The 19,697-nt window shown below is 52.5% G+C and overlaps 1 protein-coding gene across 1 annotated transcript in view; it reads right to left on the minus strand.

The window, feature by feature from the left end:
* Positions 1-227: 227 nt before the first annotated feature.
* The window catches only part of CREB3L1 (cAMP responsive element binding protein 3 like 1), a 45,205-nt gene continuing 25,735 nt past the window's right edge, over positions 228-19,697 (minus strand). The window contains exons 3-12 of the mRNA XM_005578063.4: positions 13,956-14,140; positions 11,902-11,980; positions 10,807-10,964; positions 9,549-9,698; positions 9,353-9,411; positions 9,115-9,183; positions 5,620-5,719; positions 4,517-4,643; positions 1,117-1,381; positions 228-937 (exon numbers count right to left, since the gene is read on the minus strand). Of these exons, the coding sequence (XP_005578120.2) occupies positions 901-937; positions 1,117-1,381; positions 4,517-4,643; positions 5,620-5,719; positions 9,115-9,183; positions 9,353-9,411; positions 9,549-9,698; positions 10,807-10,964; positions 11,902-11,980; positions 13,956-14,140 (1,229 nt within the window). The 3' untranslated portion in view covers positions 228-900. The remainder of the gene's footprint in view (positions 938-1,116; positions 1,382-4,516; positions 4,644-5,619; positions 5,720-9,114; positions 9,184-9,352; positions 9,412-9,548; positions 9,699-10,806; positions 10,965-11,901; positions 11,981-13,955; positions 14,141-19,697) is intronic.

Below are 19,697 nucleotides of genomic sequence, written 5' to 3' on the forward strand. Positions count from 1 at the left end.
CACCTCGCCCGGCTAGTTTTTTGTATTTTTTAGTAGAGACGGGATTTCACTGTGTTACCCAGGATGGTCTCGATCTCCTGACCTCGTGATCCACCCGTCTCGGCCTCCCAAAGTGCTGGGATTACAGGCTTGAGCCACCGCGCCCGGCCCAACTTACCTTTCTTACTCCCCTACCCTTCGGTTCTACTTTCCCTCCCCTCCATTGAAGAAAGGCACAAAGTCAGGAGTTGATGCTGCATCTTTTTTTTTTTTTTTTAGTTTTGCTTTCTTAAAGCATGTGCTGAGCTGATGAAGAGAGCAGTTTGGCAATTAAAAAGGCCCAGCAGCTTGGGCAGCAGCAGGGGGGTGCCAGGTGAGGGTCGGGTGTCCCTCTTTCCTGGGCCAGGGAGCAGCAAAGCCCGCACTAACTTTATAAAATATAAAACAAGGGAGGGATGAAGGGAAGAGGGAGATTTGTAAAATACAATATCTTAGGGGATTGGCAATAATAAAAAATAAGGTTCATTATTTACAAACAATTTCTGTTCTTGGTCTCTGTACAGTGGGGGTGGGGTGAGGGGTGTTAGTGAGTGGGATGAGTTGATGTGTCTGTTTGGGTGCAGGTGTGGGGACAGGGAGGCAGTGGTCGTGTTGGGCATATGAGAGAGGAGGTGGGGTAGCCAGTGAGTGGTTTGTCTAAGAAGGACGGATGGATGGCGGTGGGAAGGAGAATGAGAACAGAGTGGTTGGCCCAAGGGAAGAGTCCAGATGTCAGGGGCAAGGAAAGGCTGGGAAGTAGAGCCTTTTCTCCTGGAACGGGAAGCTCCAGGAGGCAGGGGCACGAGGCGGATATGGTTAGTGAGCAAGAACTCCTCTTCTGCGTGCCGGGGGTGCGTCCTGTGTCCTGGGTCTTGGCATGGCCTAAGAGAGTTTGATGGTGGTGTTAGGACCCAGATCCCTGGAGAGAGAAGAGAGACCAGGAATGACTCTGTCCAGCAGGAAGCCTTTTACCCTCTGCAAGCTGGATCTAGACCCAGCAGGGATGGGGCCTTGGGAGGGTGTGGCCAATGTGGGGGCCAAGGGTGGGCAGGAGGCAGGTGGACCCTGCCTCAGGAGGGAAAGGGGCTCCCCACCCACCTGTCGTGGAACCACTCCTTGGAGTGGGAGAAGTCGGGGCTGGTGCCGTTTCCACCGTCTTTAGGCCAGGCCTCACTCAGGTACTTGGTGGTCTCGTGGCTGTTGTCCAGGTGGTCATGCTGCAGGTGGTCCTGGGGCCGCTGCTCTGCCGGCCCCCCGGGGTTGATTTCCCAGCCATCTGGGGGCTCCATGGGCAGCAGGGCGCTGCGGCCATCTTCCCATGAGCCTGCCCCGTCATCGTAGAATAGGAGGCTTCGGGAGGGCACTGGAGAGGGAGTGTAGGATGAGCGGCGTGCCCAAGACTCCCTCCACATCCTGGCCACGTTTATGGCCTAGTGGTTAAGGACACAGGCCCTGGATCTGAGTCCCAGCTCTGACACTTTCTGGATGTGTGACCTCAGGTAAATCACACGCTTTGCTTTAACCTTTCTGAGCCTCAGTGTGCTCATCTGTAAAAGAGGGATACTAGGACCAACCTCATGTAAATGAGAGGTTTAAATGAGGTAATAGAGGGGAAGTGATTGAAACTGTGTTCAGGAAATACTCAGAAAAGTCAGTTCTTCCTAAGCAGAGGGTACTGAGTTTGCGCATCGGGGAGCTGTGTTCTAACCTCCACCACTTACTTGCTCTACCTTTTTTTTTTTTTTTGAGACAGAGTCTTGCTCTGTCGCCCAGGCTGGAGTGCAGTGGCAGGATCTCGACTCCCTGCAACCTCTGCCTCCTGAGCTCAAGCGACTCTCCTGCCTCATCCTCCCGAGTAGCTGGGACTACAGGTGTGTGCCACCATATCTGGCTACTTTTTGTATTTTTAGTAGAGACGGGGTTTCACCATGTTGGCCAGGCTGGTCTTGAACTCCTGGCCTCAAGTGATCCTCCCACCTTGGCCTCCCAAAGTGATGGGATTATTGGAATGAGCTACCGCATCTGGCCAGTCCACCACTTACTTTCTGTGAGACCTTGAATAAGTCTCTTCCCTATTCTAGATCCTAGTTTGCCCTTCAGAGAAGGAAAACAAACATCTGTTGGACGCCCACCATTTGCTAGGCATTATCTAAGGCCCATAGACCTAAGTAGAGTGGTTAAAATCTGAGAGAAACTCTAGGGAATGAGGTTTCTTTCCTTTTCTTTTCTTTTTTTTTTTTTGAGACAGAGTCTCGCTTTGTTGCCCAGGCTGGAGTGCAGTGGCGCGATCTCCGCTCACTACAAGCTCCGCCCCCTGGGTTCATGCCATTCTCCTGCCTCAGCCTCCCAAGTAGCTGGGACTACAGGCGCCCGCCACCATGCCCGGCTAATTTTTTTGTATTTTTAGTAGAGATGGGGTTTCACAGTGTTAGCCAGGATGGTCTCGATCTCCTGACCTCGTGATCCGCCCGCCTCGGCCTCCCAAAGTGCTAGGATTACAGGCATGAGCCACCGCGCCCGGCCAGGAATGAAGTTTCTTTAGCCCCACTTTCCAGAGGAGGCAACTGAAGTTCTAGGCACTCAGGGAAATTGTCCTCCCTGAAAGGAGGATGCGAACCCAGGTCTGCCTGGCCCTGGGATCTGCCGCCCCTCCGGCTCTGCAGCCATGACCTCATAGTATGTGTGAACAGCAGTCCCTGGAACTGTGCAATGCGCCAGCTCTGCAAACCAGCCTGCTCCAAAGCCATCTGCCTGCTGGGATGTGTCCTCCTCCTCTCCACCCAGCCCAGGTCCTGGGCCTAAAACCCACACTGCCTTCTCTCCAAGGGGTTCATTCATTCCCTCCTCTCACTGTGGCTTTGTCCATCAACCCCAGCTCTCTTTCCACTCCTTTCCCTCCAGTGGCTTTTGTGGCCTTGGAAAAGCAGACACATGGCTCTCCAGACCTTGCATTGCTGCTGCCCACCCACCTTTAGTGACCACCCTGTTCTCTCCTCCTCAGCCTGCACGTGTCCGGGGAGGAGCTTTCATTCTCCCTGTCTCTACTTCCTCTTTCCCTAACCCTCCCCACACCAGCTTCCTCCCCTCAAGGCCCTCAATGTCTAGCTCATCCTCCCTGCTATAGCCCTCCTTCTTGAAACTCACTCTTTAATCTTCCCTCCTCTGACCTCCCATCTGTTTCCTCTTCCTCCTCCTGTCCTGTCAGACACGTGGTAATTGGTAAGTGACTGACTGGTAAGTGATGAGGGACAGCCAGGAAGTTCCTCTGGGGGTCCACCTGAAGGATTCTCTCCCTCTGAAATCCACACTCTTCTTTGCTGGGCCCTCCCCTGGTTCTCCTTTTGCCAGCTACTGTGATGTAGCTATTCTCTCCTCCGTGAGCTCAAAGAGACTGAGTGTGCTCATTTCATAAGCACAGACACTGCTGTTTCATGCCCTGTCTCACAGCCATGGCTCAGTAAGCGCAAAATTGCCACTCCCATTTTCTAGATGAAGAAATGAAAGCTTAGGACAATTTCTTCATTTCTAGATGAAGAAATGAATTAAGACACATGCTTCAGGTTACACAGCAAGTGGCAGTGCCAGTTACGACGGACTTAACATCCACATGCTCCTAACCACTGTACTTTACTATCCCCCTTGGAAACGGTAGATATCTGAACCCACACCACCACTACCCTTCCTCTGTCCACGGTAGACATTATTAATGGACCATGACACTCCTTCCTGTCAATTCTGAATGGTGCCTCAGAGTCCTTCTTTTTTTTGAGATGAGTCTCACTCTGTCACCCAGGCTAGAGTGCAGTGGCGTGATCTTGGTTCACTGCAACTTCTGCCTCCCAGGTTCAAGCGATTCTCCTGTCTCACCCTTCTCAAGTAGCCGGGGCTACAGGCACACGCCACCATGCACAGATAATTTTTGTATTTTTAGTAGAGATGGGGTTTCACCATGTTGGCCAGGTTGGCCTCGAACTCCTGACCTCAGGTGATCCACCTGCCTCGGCCTCCCAAAGTGCTGGGATTACAGGCGTGAGCCATCGTGCCCAGCCCAGGGTCCTTCTTAACACAGTGTTTCAGGCAGCTACCACCACCTTACTGGAAATGGCCTTTGAACTGAAACTCACTTGCTGTCCCTATCATGAGGTACTGATGGTGCCTAGCAGATGCCGCACAAGCACTAGCACCATAATGCATGGGGCACAGGGCTGGAACATTCCTGTTATCCCCTAAACCCACCTCCTGCAAGCCACTCCTGAAGCTCTCTGGGAGCTAGGCTGGGCATTGAGAGCTCTGTATTTTAGTCCCAATTCTACCACAAACACTGAGCAAAGCATAAACTCTCTTTGGGCCTCAGTTTCCCCATCTGGAAAATGAGGCAGAATGAGATAATGCCGACCCCACACTTGGCTTCTCTCTTATGTCTGGCTTCTGCCTGGACACTGGGGCTGGGGCAGGGCAGCCCCAGACCAGGGAGCTGGCATGACAGGTGGGCACTCACTCTGGCTGGCCGTGTAGATGCTGTCTGCGGCCATGGGGTCTTCCTTCACAGTCTGGGAGCCGGAGGAGAACTCGGGAAGGCAGGGCACGAGGGAGCCCAGCACCAGAACAAAGCACAAGGCTGCCACCTGGTAGCAAAGAGACAGTGGCATCAGATCTGGGGCAAGGAGGGGCTGCGGCCCTGACCACCCCACTCCTCCTCTCCCAAACCAACAGGCACAAAAGTCTCAGCGTTTTCCCAAAGAAGCAGCTCCTCCAGCTGACCACTTCCTCCCACACGTGGGGTCTCCCATCCTCTCTGGGGAAGGCAGGGGCCGCTCAGGCCATCCCAGCCCATTGTAGAGGGGTCGCCACAGGCAGTGCTAGAAGTAAGAGGGAAGTGGCCAATGTGGAGTCACCCTATGGGGTAGAGGAATCAGGAAAGGAAGGAATAGGTGCAGGCGGGGCTTGGGGCCGGGACGAGGGAGGGGGACACATCAGCACGTCACGTTCTCAGCCGGCTTCTGGGGAGTCTGGCTAGCGGGAGGTGCTGAGAGCCAGGGAGCCCACACTACCCCTGCCCATAGCCTGGCTCTGCCGTCTGACAGCTCGAGGGTTTTAGAGGGCCGGGGCCTGCTGAGCTAGGCAGCAAGAGGCTGGCCATTTCCAGAAGAAGATGGAAGAGCGACTGGAAGAGGTCTGAAGCACACCCTTGGAGCCTTCCGGGTTTCCAGGGGCTTCCTCAGCCTTTTCACTGCCATCCGTTCCAGAAAGAACCATGTCCGTACTTCCCTGAGTCTCCCCAAGCCCTTCCCTGCACAAAGCCTGTGGAAGCCACCTCCTCAAGGAACCTGCCCAGTTGTCCCCTAGCTGGGGCCACGGGAGTCACCTACACATCTACACTGTGTTAACCAGTCGGGGACCGGTGTGAGGCAAAAGGCACCACGGGCTCGGAGAAGGAGGCTGGGGTCAGCTAGAACCGGCCCACCAGGCGCCAGGATGGTGTACCCTGGTGATACTGCCCACGATGTTACCGATCCTCAAAGCTCTGCCCAACCCTGGAAAATGCCAGCCTCGGAAAGAACTCTCCTCCTGTGGGCCTGTGGTGGAGGGAGCCACACCTACCATGAGGCAGGTCCCAGTCTGGGTGGCGGCCATCTTGTAAGGTCTGGAGATCTTGTTGGTGACCAGAGTCTGGAGTTTCTGCAGCTGCTGGAGCAGGGTCCTGAGGAGGGCACAGCAGTCAGCTGGCAGGCTTTGACCCCGCAGGCATCTCTGCCTCCTGGAGCTCTCCTAGGGGGCTGGCTCCAGACATGGCCTCCACGCCAGGTGCCCGTTTCAGCCAAGATAGGAAAGGTCACCTCCTGAGTGGCTCCTCTGCAGAGTGGCCTGGCACCTGGGGCCTGCCTCATGGTGACTGGTTGGGTCACCCTGTGGAAGCTCAGGCCTGCCCTGTGATGCTCCTGGCCAAGAGGGTTGGAGGAGGGAAGGTCTACCCCCAGCTGCGCGGAGGCCAGCCTTCTTTTGCTTAACAGACACCTGCCACAGGTTCATTGACCTTCCCTCCCTGGCACCCCCAGCATCCTGAGCTGATAAGAAAGAGCTGTTTGGCACAGTGCGTGGTATATAGTGAGTGTCTAGTAAATGGTAGCTATTGTTTTTGTTAGGTTTTTTGTTTTGTTTTGTTTTGAGACAGAGTCTCGCTCTGTCGCCCAGGCTGGAGTGCAGTGGTGCGATTGTGACTCACTGCAACCTCTGCCTCCCAGGTTCAAGTGATTCTCCTGGCTTAGCCTTCTGACTAGCTGGGACTACAGGCGTGCGCCACCACGCCCAGCTAATTTTTGTATTTTTCGTAGAGACAGGGTTTCGCCAGGCTGGTCTGGAACTCCTGACCTCAGTGATCCATCCGCTTCGGCCTCCCAAAGTGTTGGGATTACAGGTATGGGCCACCGTGCCCAGCCATTTTTGTTTTATTGCTGAGTTTTTGTTTTATTATCAAGGCACTTCGTTTATTTATAGATTTCCACGTCAGTCTCCTTTACTAACTGTGGCCTCCCTGAGGGTGAGGACTAGGTCCCACTCAGTGTGGAATCTTCTGGGTGCACACAGAATGCGTTCGGCACAGGCTTGGTGGGAAAATGTTTTCTCTCTCTCCACCCAACCGGGCACATAGGGGTTGCAGTTCCCACAATGTACAGCAGGTGGCGAAATAGCTCCAAGGGCCTGGACCTACTTTGGGCCAGAAAGGAACCCCAGCCAGAGACAGAGGGGTGGGGTGGGGGGTCAGGTGGGATTCTCCAGGCCAATCAGGGAACAGAGGAGTGGCTGGATCCCGCTGGAGAAGCTGAGGGAGAAGGAAGGAAAGAAGGAAAAAGTCTTGTGTTGAGCACCTGCTGCATATCAAGGCTGTTGTCTAGGTTATTGTAATTAATCCCAGCAAATAATTATTAAAGACCTACCACAGGCTCATGGCTGGGTACTATCAGGAATTTGGAATGAAAATAATGGCAGGGTGTGGTGGCTCACGCCTGTAATTTCAGCACTTTGGGAGGCCGAGGCAGGAGGATTACATGAGGTCAAGAGTTCAAGACCAGCCTGGTCAACATAGCGAAACCCTGTCTCTACTAAAAATACAAAAATTAGCCGGGCGTGGTGGTACATGTCTGTAATCCCAGCTATTTGGGAGGCTGAGGCACGAGAATTGCCTGAACCCCAGAGGTGGAGGTTGCAGTGAGCCGAGATTGTGCCACTGCACTCCAACCTGGGCAACAGAGCAAGCCTCTGTCTCAAAAAAAAAAAAAAAAGAAAGAAATAAAAATTTAAAAATAAAAATAATAGAAGAAGACCAGGTGTGGTGGATCATGCCTATAATCCCAGCACTTTGGGAGCCAAAGCAGGAGGTATGCTTGAGCCCAGGAGCTGGAGACCAGCCTGGGCAACATAGCAAGACCCCGTCTCTACAAAATACTTAAAATTAGCCAGGGGTGGTGGTGTGTGCCTGTGGCCCTAGCTACTTAGGAGGCTGAGGGGGTGGGAAGAATCAAGAGTTTGAGGCTGCAGTGAGCTATGATCATCCCATTACGCCCCAGCGTGGGCAACAGAGTGATACCCTATCTCGAGAAAATAAATAAATAAAAATAATGAAAGAAGAATAAAAGCTAACATGAATTGCACATTCCTAAATGCCAAGCATCAGGCTGGGTCCTTTATTCGCAGGATCTCATTAATACCCTCACATCAATCCTATGAAGTAATGTTTCTTTTCTTTTTTTTTTTTGAGATGAAGTCTCACTCTGACACCCAGGTTGGAGTGCAGTGGCGTCATCTCAGCTCACTGTAACCTCTGCCTCCTGGGTTCCAGTGATTCTCCTCCCTCAACCTCCTGAGTAGCTGGGATTACAGCCATGCACCACCACACCTGGCTAATTTTTGTATTTTTAGTAGAGATGGGGTTTCACCATGTTGGCCAGGCTGGTCTTGAACTCCTGGCCTCAAGTGATCTGCCCGCCTTGGCCTCCCAAAGTGCTGGGATTACAGGCGTGAGCCACTGTGCCCGACCCTAGGAGATAATGTTTCTATCATCCCCATTTAGACGAAGAAACAGGGGCCCAGAGATATTTAATGATTTCTCCAGAGTCACAAAAATGGCAAAGCAGTATAAGAACCCAGAGCTGTGACTTTACGTGGCTGCTACCTGCCAGGCACTGCGCTGCTGTCTCTACACTCCTGTTTCTCAAACTTCATAGTGCATGTGAATCACCCAAGACCTTGTGAATGTGCAGTTTTTAGCTTAGTAAGTCTGGAGAGAGTTCTGATAGTCTGCATTTTTTTTTTTTTTTTTTTTTTGAGATGGAGTCTCGCTCTGTTGCCCAGGCTGGAGTGCAGTGGCCAGATCTCAGCTCACTGCAAGCTCCGCCTCCTGAGGTTTACGCCATTCTCCTGCCTCAGCCTCCCGAGTAGCTGGGACTACAGGCGTCCGCCACCACGCCCGGCTAGTTTTTTGTATTTTTTTTAGCAGAGACGGGTTTCACCATGTTAGCCAGGATGGACTCGATCTCCTGACCTCGTGATCCGCCCGTCTCGGCCTCCCAAAGTGCTGGGATTACAGGCGTGAGCCACTGTGCCCAGCCTGCATTTCTAACAAGCTCCCAGGCGATGCTGATGTTGCCTGTCCGGGGCAACTGGCTTTGAGTAACAAGGATTTACACCAGTGGTTCTCAAACTTGAGGGTGCAACCTAATTACCTGGAGGACTTATTAAAACGCAGGGCGCTGGGCCCTACCCCCGGAGCTTCTGATTCAGTAGACCTGGCATGGGGCCAGAGAATAAGCACATCTACTAATTCCCAGGGGTTGTTGTTGGTCTGAGGACCACAGTTTGAAAACACCTGCTCACTTAAGCAACTCCCCCACCCTGCCAGGTGTCTAGTAGGTGAGGAAAAATGGGAACGCAGGGAGTGGCAGGATGTAAGTGGCCCAAGGCTACAGGGTGTGTTTCTGGGGTCCCTGTTATCCTAAACTTAGTTCTCTCTCCTCTCCCCTGTCTCCCAGAGCTATGCAAAGCCAGGCACGGGTTGCAGAGGGGCAGGGGGCCAGGTTGGATGCAGGAGGCACCACCCACCTGTTGGCATTCTCCAGGGTCTCTACCTTCTTCCACAGTTCATTGTTCTCAGATGTAAATGTTTCCACCCTGTAGGGGCCAAGCAGGCACAGGCTTAGGGGCAGCCCCCTCGGCCCTGCCCACCACCATCACACTCCCTGTGCCCCCAGCCTCTGCTGCCCCATGAGGGAGGGCCTGGGGAGGGCAGGTCAGGGGAGGGAGTGGCGCATGGATTCCCCACCCCTACCAAGCTGCTTACTTCTTTTCTAGACACTCCACATACTCCTTCTTCTTACGACGGCTCTCCTGGGCCGAGATCTAGAGGGGGAGGCCCGAAAACAAGGGTTAGCACTGCCACATATTCACTTCCTGGGCCCCCCAGTTTCAGAGCTGGTATGCCAGGGGAGCCCATCCACCAAGGAAGCCCTCTGAAGCCCCAGGGTGGCAGGCTTTACCTTGTTCTTGATTTTCCTCCGGACTCTCTTTAAGGCTTTCTCCTCGGCTTTGGTGAGGGGGAGTTTTGTGGGGATGGGGTAGCCCTCAGCAATCAGGGTCCGCTTCTCCTCCTCTGTCAGGAGCAGTGGCCCTGATGTCCCCTGTAATTTCTGTAGGAAGTATGACGTGGTAGTTAGGAGCAAGGCAGCCTTGGGTTCAAATTCAAGCTCTGCCATGTGCTATCTATATGACCTGGGCAAGGCACACAACGCTCTGCGCCTCAGTTTCCTCATCTGAAAAGGGGGTGGATCTGGGTGAAATTGAGTAACACGTGTCAGCTGCCAGGCAGTGCTGAGAGCTCAGGTGTTGGGCTCTTAGTGCATTGTTCGGGAGGGCTTCCTGCATCCCATCCCTGAGACCACACCCTCAAAGCTTACTTGTCCAGGATGCCCCAAACAGCATCTCCATCACACCCCTCCCTACAATCTTGGCTTGGGAGACTCCACACCCATCCCAGGGCTCAGGGCCTAGCTCCATGTTTCCTGGGGATTGTGGACCATCTGGGCACTGCCCCTCACACAGCACTCCTTGGAGGCAGCCTGGGTCATCCCCTGGAGGTCAGGAATGTCAAGTTCTAGTCCTGGCTCTGCAACAGTCTCCTTTCACCATGAGGCAGGGCGAAAGGATTTGAATTCCCGGCCGGGTGCAGTGGCTCATGGCTGTAATCTCAGCACTTTGGGAGGCTGAGGCGGGCAGATCACGAGGTCAAGAGATCGAGACCAGCTTGGCCAACGTGGTGAAACTAAAAGTACAAAAATTAGCTGGGCATGGTGGTGTGCACCTGTAGTGCCAGCTACTCAGGAGGCTGAGGCAGGAGAATCACTTGAACCCAGGAGGTGGAGGTTGCACTCCAGCCTGTTGAGAGAGTGAGACTCCATCTTAAAAAAAAAAAAAAAATTAGCCGGACGCGGTAGCCAGTGCCTGTAATACCAGCTACTTGGGAGGCTGAGACAGGAGAATTGCTTGAACCTGGGAGGCAGATGTTGCAGTGAGCCAAGACTGAGTCACTGCACTCCAGCCTGGGCGACAGAGCGAGACTCAAAAAAAAAAAAAAAAAAAAAGGATTCAAGCTCCCATCTGCCAGGCAGGCATCCCTCTGAATTCTGATGAGGGTGGGGATCAGTCTCAGGGCTCCCCAAACCCTCCCTGCTGGCCGTGCGCTCAAGTGGATATATTCAATTCCTCACTTCTGGGATCAGCCCATCCCCAGCTCCTTACGTGAGGGGCAGTCAGGAGTGGGGAGGTGGAGATGGCCGTGGAGGAGCGTGCCATGGGCCTGACAGGGCTGGAGGGGGGCAGAGAGCGGGGACTCTGGGAGCCGTCGCTGTCACTGCCGTGGCTGCTGGGAGGCGTCGGAGGCATCTGCACCAGGTCCTCTGGGAAGAGCAAGGGAAACCGGGTTAGCAACGTTGCACACCAGCTCCACTTGGACATCATGAGTTCAGCTGAGCATGGGCTTGCACCAGCCCTGACATTGTGGGACACGGACTGCCAGGCCCTTGGCCTCAGCTGTGACATCAGAAGCCCCTCTGCAGTGTCAGAAAGACAGTTGACATCCAGGTAGCCAATTCCTGGGTGCTGCTTCATCTGACACCACAGAGGCCCAGCTCCTTTACGGCTCGCCTTTGGTGTAGACATCATAGGAGTTGAATTATTGGGAGGTCCTCCCCGACCTCTGACTTCACAGGGTTCAAGGTCTTAACCTCAGCAACTCCAGAAGGTCACTAAGCTCCAGCTCAGCAAGGTGAGTGGGGCCTTTCTCTCATAGGGTCAGGCTGGGCAAGCAGGAGCGATGGCAGCAGTAGATTGGGCAAGAAGAGGACTGGATGAAGGCCAGGTGCAGTGGCTCACACCTGTAATCCCAGCACTCCGGGAGGCTGAGGCAGGTGGATCGCCTGAGGTCAGGAGTTCGAGACCAGCCTGACCAATATGGCGAAACCCTGTCTCTACTAAAAAATACAAAAATTACCCAGGTGTGGTGGTGGGCACCTGTAATCCCAAGTACTCAGGAGGCTGAGACAGGAGAATTGTTTGAACCTGGGATGGGGAGGTTGCAGTGAGCCGAGATCACGCCACTGCACTCCAGCCTGGGTGACAGAGTGAGACTCCATCTCAAAAAAAAAAAAAAAAAAAAAAAAAAAAGAAGAGGACTGGACGAAGAGCGGGCATGGATGGAGGGAGATTGGGTAGGGCAGGGTGGAGAGGATATTCTGGAGGCGGGGTTGTTAAGAGACAGGGGTGGGCTGAATCAAGAAAGTAGGGATGCTATCTGCCCACGACTAAAGGGGAAGAGCCCTTCCCCTGGACACCTACCCGGTGTCACTTTGAGGAACTGGTTCACCTCCGGAGGCTCTGCTTTGATCACTGGCAGCTGAGTCATCTCTCCTGGGGCCTGAGGAACAGACAAGCCCAGCTCCATTAGCTGCCCCTGGGTCTGTCCCCAGCATGCCATCTACCCACCTCCTCCTTAAGTCTGGTGGCCTGCCCTGCACAGTTGGGGAAGTGGCTGGGCTTGGAGTTCTGGGCACAGTTGCAAGGGAACAGAGGCAAGTTCTTGAGCCTAGGAAAGCCAAGTTACACCTAAGAGAAAGGACTGGTGGCCAAGTAATGTAGCTCAGACCTTAAGCTCAGAGAAGGTGAGCCTCTGAGGGTGGGGCCACCTTCCACACCAACTGTGAAGGCCACACAGGCTTTGGTATGTGGGTTGCCATGAGGACAAGAACAAGAGGTAATGTCTGGAATAGTGTAGCTGTTCAATGGCTGGTAGCAATAGTACAGAAGAAGGAGGCATTAATTGGCTGGGGGCTCCGAGGACGCTCCCTGAGAAGTCAAAGTCTGAAATGAGTCCCGGGGTATAAATAGAAGTAGAATCCAGACAAAGAAGTTGGAGGCAATGAGAGCTCCTAATGGATTTGAAGCAAGGGCCTGATAGAATCAGATGGACATTTTTAACAAACATGCATTTCTCTTTATTTCTATTCTGACTTGTGGTTCCAGAAAGGACTTCAAGAACATGCATGGCTTTGTACACATGACTACCGACATGCATGTAAGTGGTGCTCTCTCTGAGGAAGGCATGGTGTTGGGGGCTGGATTTCAGGCCCTGGGCTGCAGCCCCAGAGAGAAGATCGTGATATTGTGGGTGGGACGCAGAATCCAGAATGTAGGCTGATGAGTAAGAATCCCAGAAAGTTCAAGTTGGCAGGGACCTTGGAGACTCCTTGGTCCACATCCCAGCTGATCCCTCGAGTGAGAGGGGACTGTGGTGCAGAGAACTCACTGTTGACAATGCCAGCTCCTGTGCCTTCTACTAGGGGTTATGACCTCCCCTGTGTGGGCTTCAGGGTCTGGCAGGCCGAATTTGGAAGGCAGGTCAGTTGCTTCTAACTGCATGATTTTGGGCAAATTGCTTAACCCCTTGAGCCTCGGTTTCCCTGTCTGAAGCCTCCTCGCCTCTGGCTGCTGCTGCTGTCACTCCTTTGGCAAAGCCTGAGGAGTCTCAGAACCAGTCTTGGAGACGGTTTCAAAAGATCCTGCATATTTGCCACCAACCCTTGATCCCATGGGTCTGTGGTGGGGCAGACAGGGGCTGACCTTTCTTGCTTCGGCCACCTACAGTTTGAGCAAGTGAGCCGTGTGGCCAGCAGGGGGCAGGGCCAGCCACGTTCCCATCTAGGGATTTTAAGATGCTGCTCATCCTGTGGAATCCTAGGGCTAGAGGCACCTTAGGGGGTTCATGAGCCCATTTTACAGAGAAGGAGGACACGGAACGTGCCCAGAACACAGAGGAGGCTCCGAGTTGGGACTCAGGCAGGGCCTTGGCTAGGAGCCAGGGGTCTGGGGTTCACATTCCCAGAGGGGTCTTGGGTTTATAGCTGAATGCTGTCATCTACACATTTGTGGAGGTGGGAGCTCAGCCTGAGAGTGTGGGTTAAAAATATTAATCTCATAAATGTAAACAATTGGAATATAGCACACTTTTTTTTTTTTTTTTTGTAATTTCCATTTTGGTCTTTCTTTTTTAAAAATCCGGAAGCTTTGAGAAAAGTCATCTGCCTGGACTGTCTCTACCTCTGAGACCCTGGACTGGGCTCCTGATGCCAGCCCTGCAAGTTGTCTTTTTCTGCACAGGCGAGAGCCTTTGTTACTCCAAGGGGGCTGTGGCTTGTGCCCGTTGCAGGATGGTGAAGGGGCAGCCAGTGGAGCAGGCGGAGGCCTGGGCTGGGCTGAGGCTTCCCACCCTCAGCCCTGAGGCTCCTGTCTTCCTGTTCACAGAGCCCTGGGGCACAGGGCTTTGGGCAACTCTTCCCGCAGACCCACCAGCCCTCCTCCCTCCCTCAGCCCTTACAAACCATCCCCAGGCTCACCTGGTGGGGGATGGGCAGCCTGGACAACGGGCTGAGGCCCAGCAGCGGGGTGGTGGCCATGGCGGCCGCGGCAGACATGGCCGAGGGGGCAGCCAGGGGGTCCACAGGCAGCTCCGGGCTCTGCTCCTGCTTCACCATGATGGAGCACAGTTTGTGTCCCAGCGCCCACGCTCCATGCTCCACGTCTAGGGGAAGGGGAAAGGCTCAGGGGACTCCAGGGCAGAGGTCTCAGTCCCCTGCCTGCCCCCTGGGAGCTGCTCTAGGCTGAACTGAAGAGAGCTGTTGGGATATACCAGGGGCAGGCGGGAAAGAGGGTGGTTGTGAGGTGAGGGGGAATTGTCTTGGGCCAGAAGAGGGGAGGACATCCTCTTCATTCAGCAGCTTACAGAATGAGCTTGGGCACCAGATTCACACTCCTCTTGATTGGCTGTGTGACCTTAGGCTAGTTGCTTAACCTCTCTGAGCCTGAGCTTCTTCATCTGTAAAATGGGGAAAGAACCTAATAGAGAATTCTGAGGCTTAAGTAGTATAATGTACATAAGACACTTAACACTGTGAGTGTTAATACTTAACACTGGTGAGAAGCAAATGTTCAGGCTGGGTGCCGTGGCTCACTCCTGTAATCCCAGCACTTTGGAAAGTCAAGACAGGCAGAACGCTTGAGCCCAGGAATTCGTAACCAGCCTGGGAACCATGGCGAAATCCCATCTCTACCAAAAATAAACACACACAAAATTAGCTGGGTGTGGTGGTGTGTGCCTATAATCCCAGCTACTCAGGAGGCTGAGCTGGGAGAATCACTTGAGTGGCCAGGTGCAGTGGCCCACACCTGTACTCCAGTTCTTTGAGAGGCCAAGGCAGGCGGATCGCTTGAGTCCAGGAGATCGAGACTAGCCCGGACAACATGGTGAAAGCCCGTCTCTACTAAAAATACAAACATTAGCCAGTTGTGGCGGCACATGCCTGTAGTCCCAGCTACTGGGGAGGCTGAGGCAGGAGAATCGCTTGAACCCGGGAGGCAGAGGTTGCAGTGAGCTGAGATCGTGCAACTGTACTCCAGCCTGGGCACAGAGTGAGACTCTGTCTCAAAAAAAAAAAAAAAAAAAAAAAAGAGAGAGAGAATTGCTTGGGAGGCGGAGGTTGCAGTGAGCCAAGATTGTGCTACTGCACTCCAGCCTAGACAGAGTGAGACTCTGTCTTGGAAAAAAAAAAGAAAAAAAAGGAATAAGTGTTCAATAAACACAAGCCAGTGTTAAAATACAGCTATTGTTATTTAGTAAACATTTGCTGAGAACTGTGCTAGGTGCTGGGGATATAGGAAGAGTCACAAGCAGTTTAGCAAAGTTGGAATGCAAAGGGGAGTGGAAGATGGAGTCAGAGAGGCTACTGGGGGTGACTTGGCCTTGGAGGCTGGGTTAGTTCAGATATGTGACTTTATCCTAAAGCAAATGGGGAGCCACTGAAGAGTTTTGCATGTGCTCAAATTTATAATTTTTTTTTTAGGTGTTTTTTTTGTTTGTTTGTTTTTGTTTTTGTTTTTTTTTTTTACTGAGACAGGATCTCACTCATTCGCCCAGGCTGGAGTGCAGTGGTGCCATCATGAGTCACTGCAGTCTTGACTTTCCTGACTCAATTGATTCTCCCTCCTCAGCCTCCTAAGTAACTGGGACTACAGGCACATGCCACCATGCCTAACTAATTTTTGTATTTCTTTGTAGAGATGAGGTCTCCTGATGTTGCCCAGGCTGGTCTCGAGCTCAAGTGATCCACCCACCTCAGCCTCCTGAAGTACTGGGATTACAGGCGTGAGCCATTGTACTTGGCCCAAATTTGAAATTTTAAGAAAGATTATGGCTGGGTGCGGTAGCTCACACCTGTAATCCCAGCTTTGGGAGGCTGAGGCAGGAGGATTGCTTGAGCCCAAGAGTTCAAGGTTGCAATGAACTATGATCAGACCACTGCACTCCAGCTGGGTGACAGAGTGAGACCCTGTCTCTAAAATTAAATCAATTAAAAAAATATGGCCGGGCATGGTGGCTCAGGCCTGTACTCCCAGCACTTTGGGAGGCGGAGACGGGTGGATCATGAGGTCAGGAGATCGAGACCATCCTGGCTAACAAGGTGAAACTCTGTCTCTACTAAAAATACAAAAAATTAGCCGGGTGTGGTGGTGGGCGCCTGTGGTTCCAGCTACTCGGGAGGCTGAGGCAGGAGAATGGCGTGAATCTGGAAGGCGGAGCTTACAGTGAGCTGAGATCCAGCCACTGCACTCCAGCCTGGGCGACAGAGCAAGACTCCGTCTCAAAAAAAAAAGAAAAAAAGTGTGTATATATATGTGTGTGTGTGTGTGTGTGTGTATATATATATATATATGTGTATATATATATATATATATATATGTGTATATATATAATCACTCTGCCCTCCTGTGGGGACTGGACTGACTGCAGGCAAGATGGAGGCAGGGAGAACTGCAGGAGGTGTTGAAATCGGCCAGGAGAGAGAAGGGGAGGCCTGAGCAAAGGCAGTGACAGTTGTGATGGAGAGGAGGGAACAGATTTAGAAGGAAGCATCCACAGGACCTGGTGACTGGGGGTATGTGGTGGGCGGAGGGGGCGGCGGTGGGGAGGAGTGGGAGGTGAGGCTTAGATTTCCTGAGGGAAGAACCCACCTCCTGCCCACCTAGTGGGCCTCCTGGTTTCACCTGGGCAATAGGGTTGGCAGGCATCACCCCTTTTCCTGATGGATGCCCACATTCTTCCACCCTAAGTCAGCCCTGTTCACGGTGGCCCCACTGCCTGTCAGCCATTGAAGCATTGGGTAAGACAGGGGAGAGGGGAGGGGAGCCAACATTTGAGGATGGGCTGGAGGGGACTCTGGACTTTGGGGCCTGCTGTGGCGGGGGAGAGGGGGTAGTGGCTGATTGGCCACCTTGGAGGCCAGGCCCCACCCTGCTGGGAGCCTGAGTGCCCCAGCTCTGGGCCACAGGCTGCCCGTGGGCTCCAGGAATACCCACAGTCTTCCCAAATTACAGGGCCAGGCCACCGGCCTCCGGGAAGCTGCCCCCTGCAAAGGGCCCACAGACAAATTGCTTTAAAAATAGACTTGGGAGCCGGGTGTGGTGGCTCACTCCTGTAATCTCAGCAATTTGGGAGGCTGGTGCGGGAGGATCACTTGAGGCCAGGAGGTTGAGACTGTGGTGAGCCAAGATCGCAACACTGTACCCTAGCCTGAGTGACAGAATAAGACCCTGTCACCCTGCCCCCCCAAAAAATTAATAATAAAAAAAAAGACTTGGGGTGGCTGAGGAGTTGCAGGGCTGATCTAAGAGGGGTAGATGTCCCTGCCCTCATGGGGTCTGGGGGGAGGCACAAACGTTTGTCTTTGCCCCTGGGGGATCTCAAAGGCCATCAGACGCAGCTCACACTTCTTGTGCTGAGCACAGCTCTAAGCCCTTGACACACATGAACTTCTATTTTCTTTTTCTTTGAGATGGAGTTTTGCTCTTGTTGCCCAGGCTAGAGTGCAATGGTATGATCTCAGCTCACTGCAACCTCTGCCTCCTGGGTTCACTGATTCTACTGCCTCAGCCTCCCGAGTAGCTGGGATTACAGTCATGAGCCACCACTCCCGGCTGATTTTGTACTTTTAGTAGAGACAGGGTTTCTCCATGTTGGTTAGGCTGGCCTTGAACTCCTGACCTCAGGTGATCCGCCCTCGTTGGTCTCCCAAAGTGCTGGGATTACAGACGTGAACCACACGCCCGGGCACATGAGCTTCTTTACTCCTCCTACCAACTCTCTGAGGGCAGGTACCATTGTTCTCCCCATTTAACAGGTGAGAAAATTAAGACACTCACTCAAGACCGGGTCTGTTAGAGGGAAAAGAGGAATAAGATAAGAACACTGTTCATTGTTACAAGCACCTATAGTGCTTTCTTTTTGTTGTTGTTGTTGTTTTTCTTTTTGAGACAGGGTCTTGCTCTGTCGCCCAGGCTGGAGTGCAGTGGTGCCATCATAGCTCACTGCAGCCTCGACCTCTGGGGTTTAAGATATCCTCCTGCCTCAGGCTGTCAGGCAGCTGGGACTACAGGCATGTGCCACTATGCCTTGCTAATTTTTTAATTTTTAATTTTGTAGAGAAGGTGTTTTGCTATGTCGCCCAGGTTGGTCTCAAACTCCTGAGCTCAAGCAATCCTCCCACCTCGGCCTCCCAAAGTGCTGAGATTGTAGGTGTGACTCAGCATGCCTGGCCCCCCCACATAGTATTCATAGGACTTCTATGTGCACAATGAAAATAGTCACTAATAATAATTATTATTAATTTTTGAGACAGAGTCTCACTCTGTCATCCAGGCTGGAGTACAGTACCATGATTTCGGCTCGCTGCAACCTCCGCCTCCTGCGTTCCAGTGATTCTCCTGCCTCAGCCTCCTGAGTAACTGGGATTACAGGCGCACACCTCCGCTCCCAGCTAATTTTTGTATTTTTAGTAGAGACAGGATTTCACCTGTTGGCCAGGTTGGTCTTGAACTCTTGGACTCAAGCAATCCTCCTGCCTCGGCTTCCCAAAGTGCTGGGATTACAGGCATGAGCCACTGCACTTGGCTGCTGCTAATTATTGGTATATATATTATGTGCTGGGCACTTAGCAGGGTACTTTGTGTATATATTCTTTTAAGCCTGACCAGAACTCTCAAGGTATATATTATTTTCATTTTATCATTGAGGAAACAGAGGCCCAGAGAGATTAGGTAACTTGCCCAAGATCACCCAGCGGCTGGTGGAGACACAGGGATGCACACCAATGCCCTTTGGGTCCCAACCCAATAGCCCTGGCTGCCCTTCGTGACTGGCAAATGTGGTGGTGGCAAGGGTTTGCGGTTGAGAATCAGGGTGTGCTTTTATGTTTCTGTTCTGCATTTTACTGTGGGTGTGACCTAGACAACTGAGCTTTTGTGAAGTCTCAGTTTTCATTTTTGTCTTTTTTTTTGAGACGGAATCTCGCTTTGTCGCCCTGGCTGGAGTGCAGTGGCACAATCTCAGCTCCCTGCAACTTCTGCTTCCCGGGTTCAAGCAGTTCTCCTGCCTCAGCCTCCTGAATAATTGGAATTAGAGGCGCACGCCACCATGCCTGGTGAATTTTTGTATTTTTAGGAGAGATGGGGTTTCACCATGTTATCCAGGATGGTCTCAATCTCCTGACCTCGTGATCCACCCGCCTCAGCCTCCCAAAGTGCTGGGATTACGGGCATGAGCCATTGCACCTGGCTAAGTCTCAGTTTTCTTATCGGTCACATGGGGATTATGATGAACGTGATTACAACCTCACCTGTCAGTCATGAGAAATAAATGTGATAATTAACATGAAGGCAATCTGTAGACTGGATAGTGCTATAGAAATGTTTATTGTTATTTGCATTTGTAGATATAGATACTGAGGATTGCAGAGGTTAAGCGGCATGTCTGTGATCACCCAGCCAAAAGCGACAGAGCCAGGATTTGAAACCACCGGTATTTGAGGAAATGCCCAAAGGGGCCATTTCTAAGTGGGGCACAATGTGGGTCTTGAATGCTGATTACCTGAGTGGAAGAACTCAGGGTGCTCTTTGCCTTAAAGGATGGAGTTAGGGGGAGAAGGGAGCTTTAGAGAATGCTACCTTCAGGAATAAAAGAGGGTACAGGAATCTCTCCCAAATAGCGTCTCAGAGGACATCAAGTATGAGGAGGCAGTGAAGTTCTA

The sequence above is a fragment of the Macaca fascicularis genome, chromosome 14 (assembly GCF_037993035.2).
Source record: "Macaca fascicularis isolate 582-1 chromosome 14, T2T-MFA8v1.1".
NCBI classification, from domain to species: Eukaryota; Metazoa; Chordata; class Mammalia; order Primates; family Cercopithecidae; genus Macaca; species Macaca fascicularis.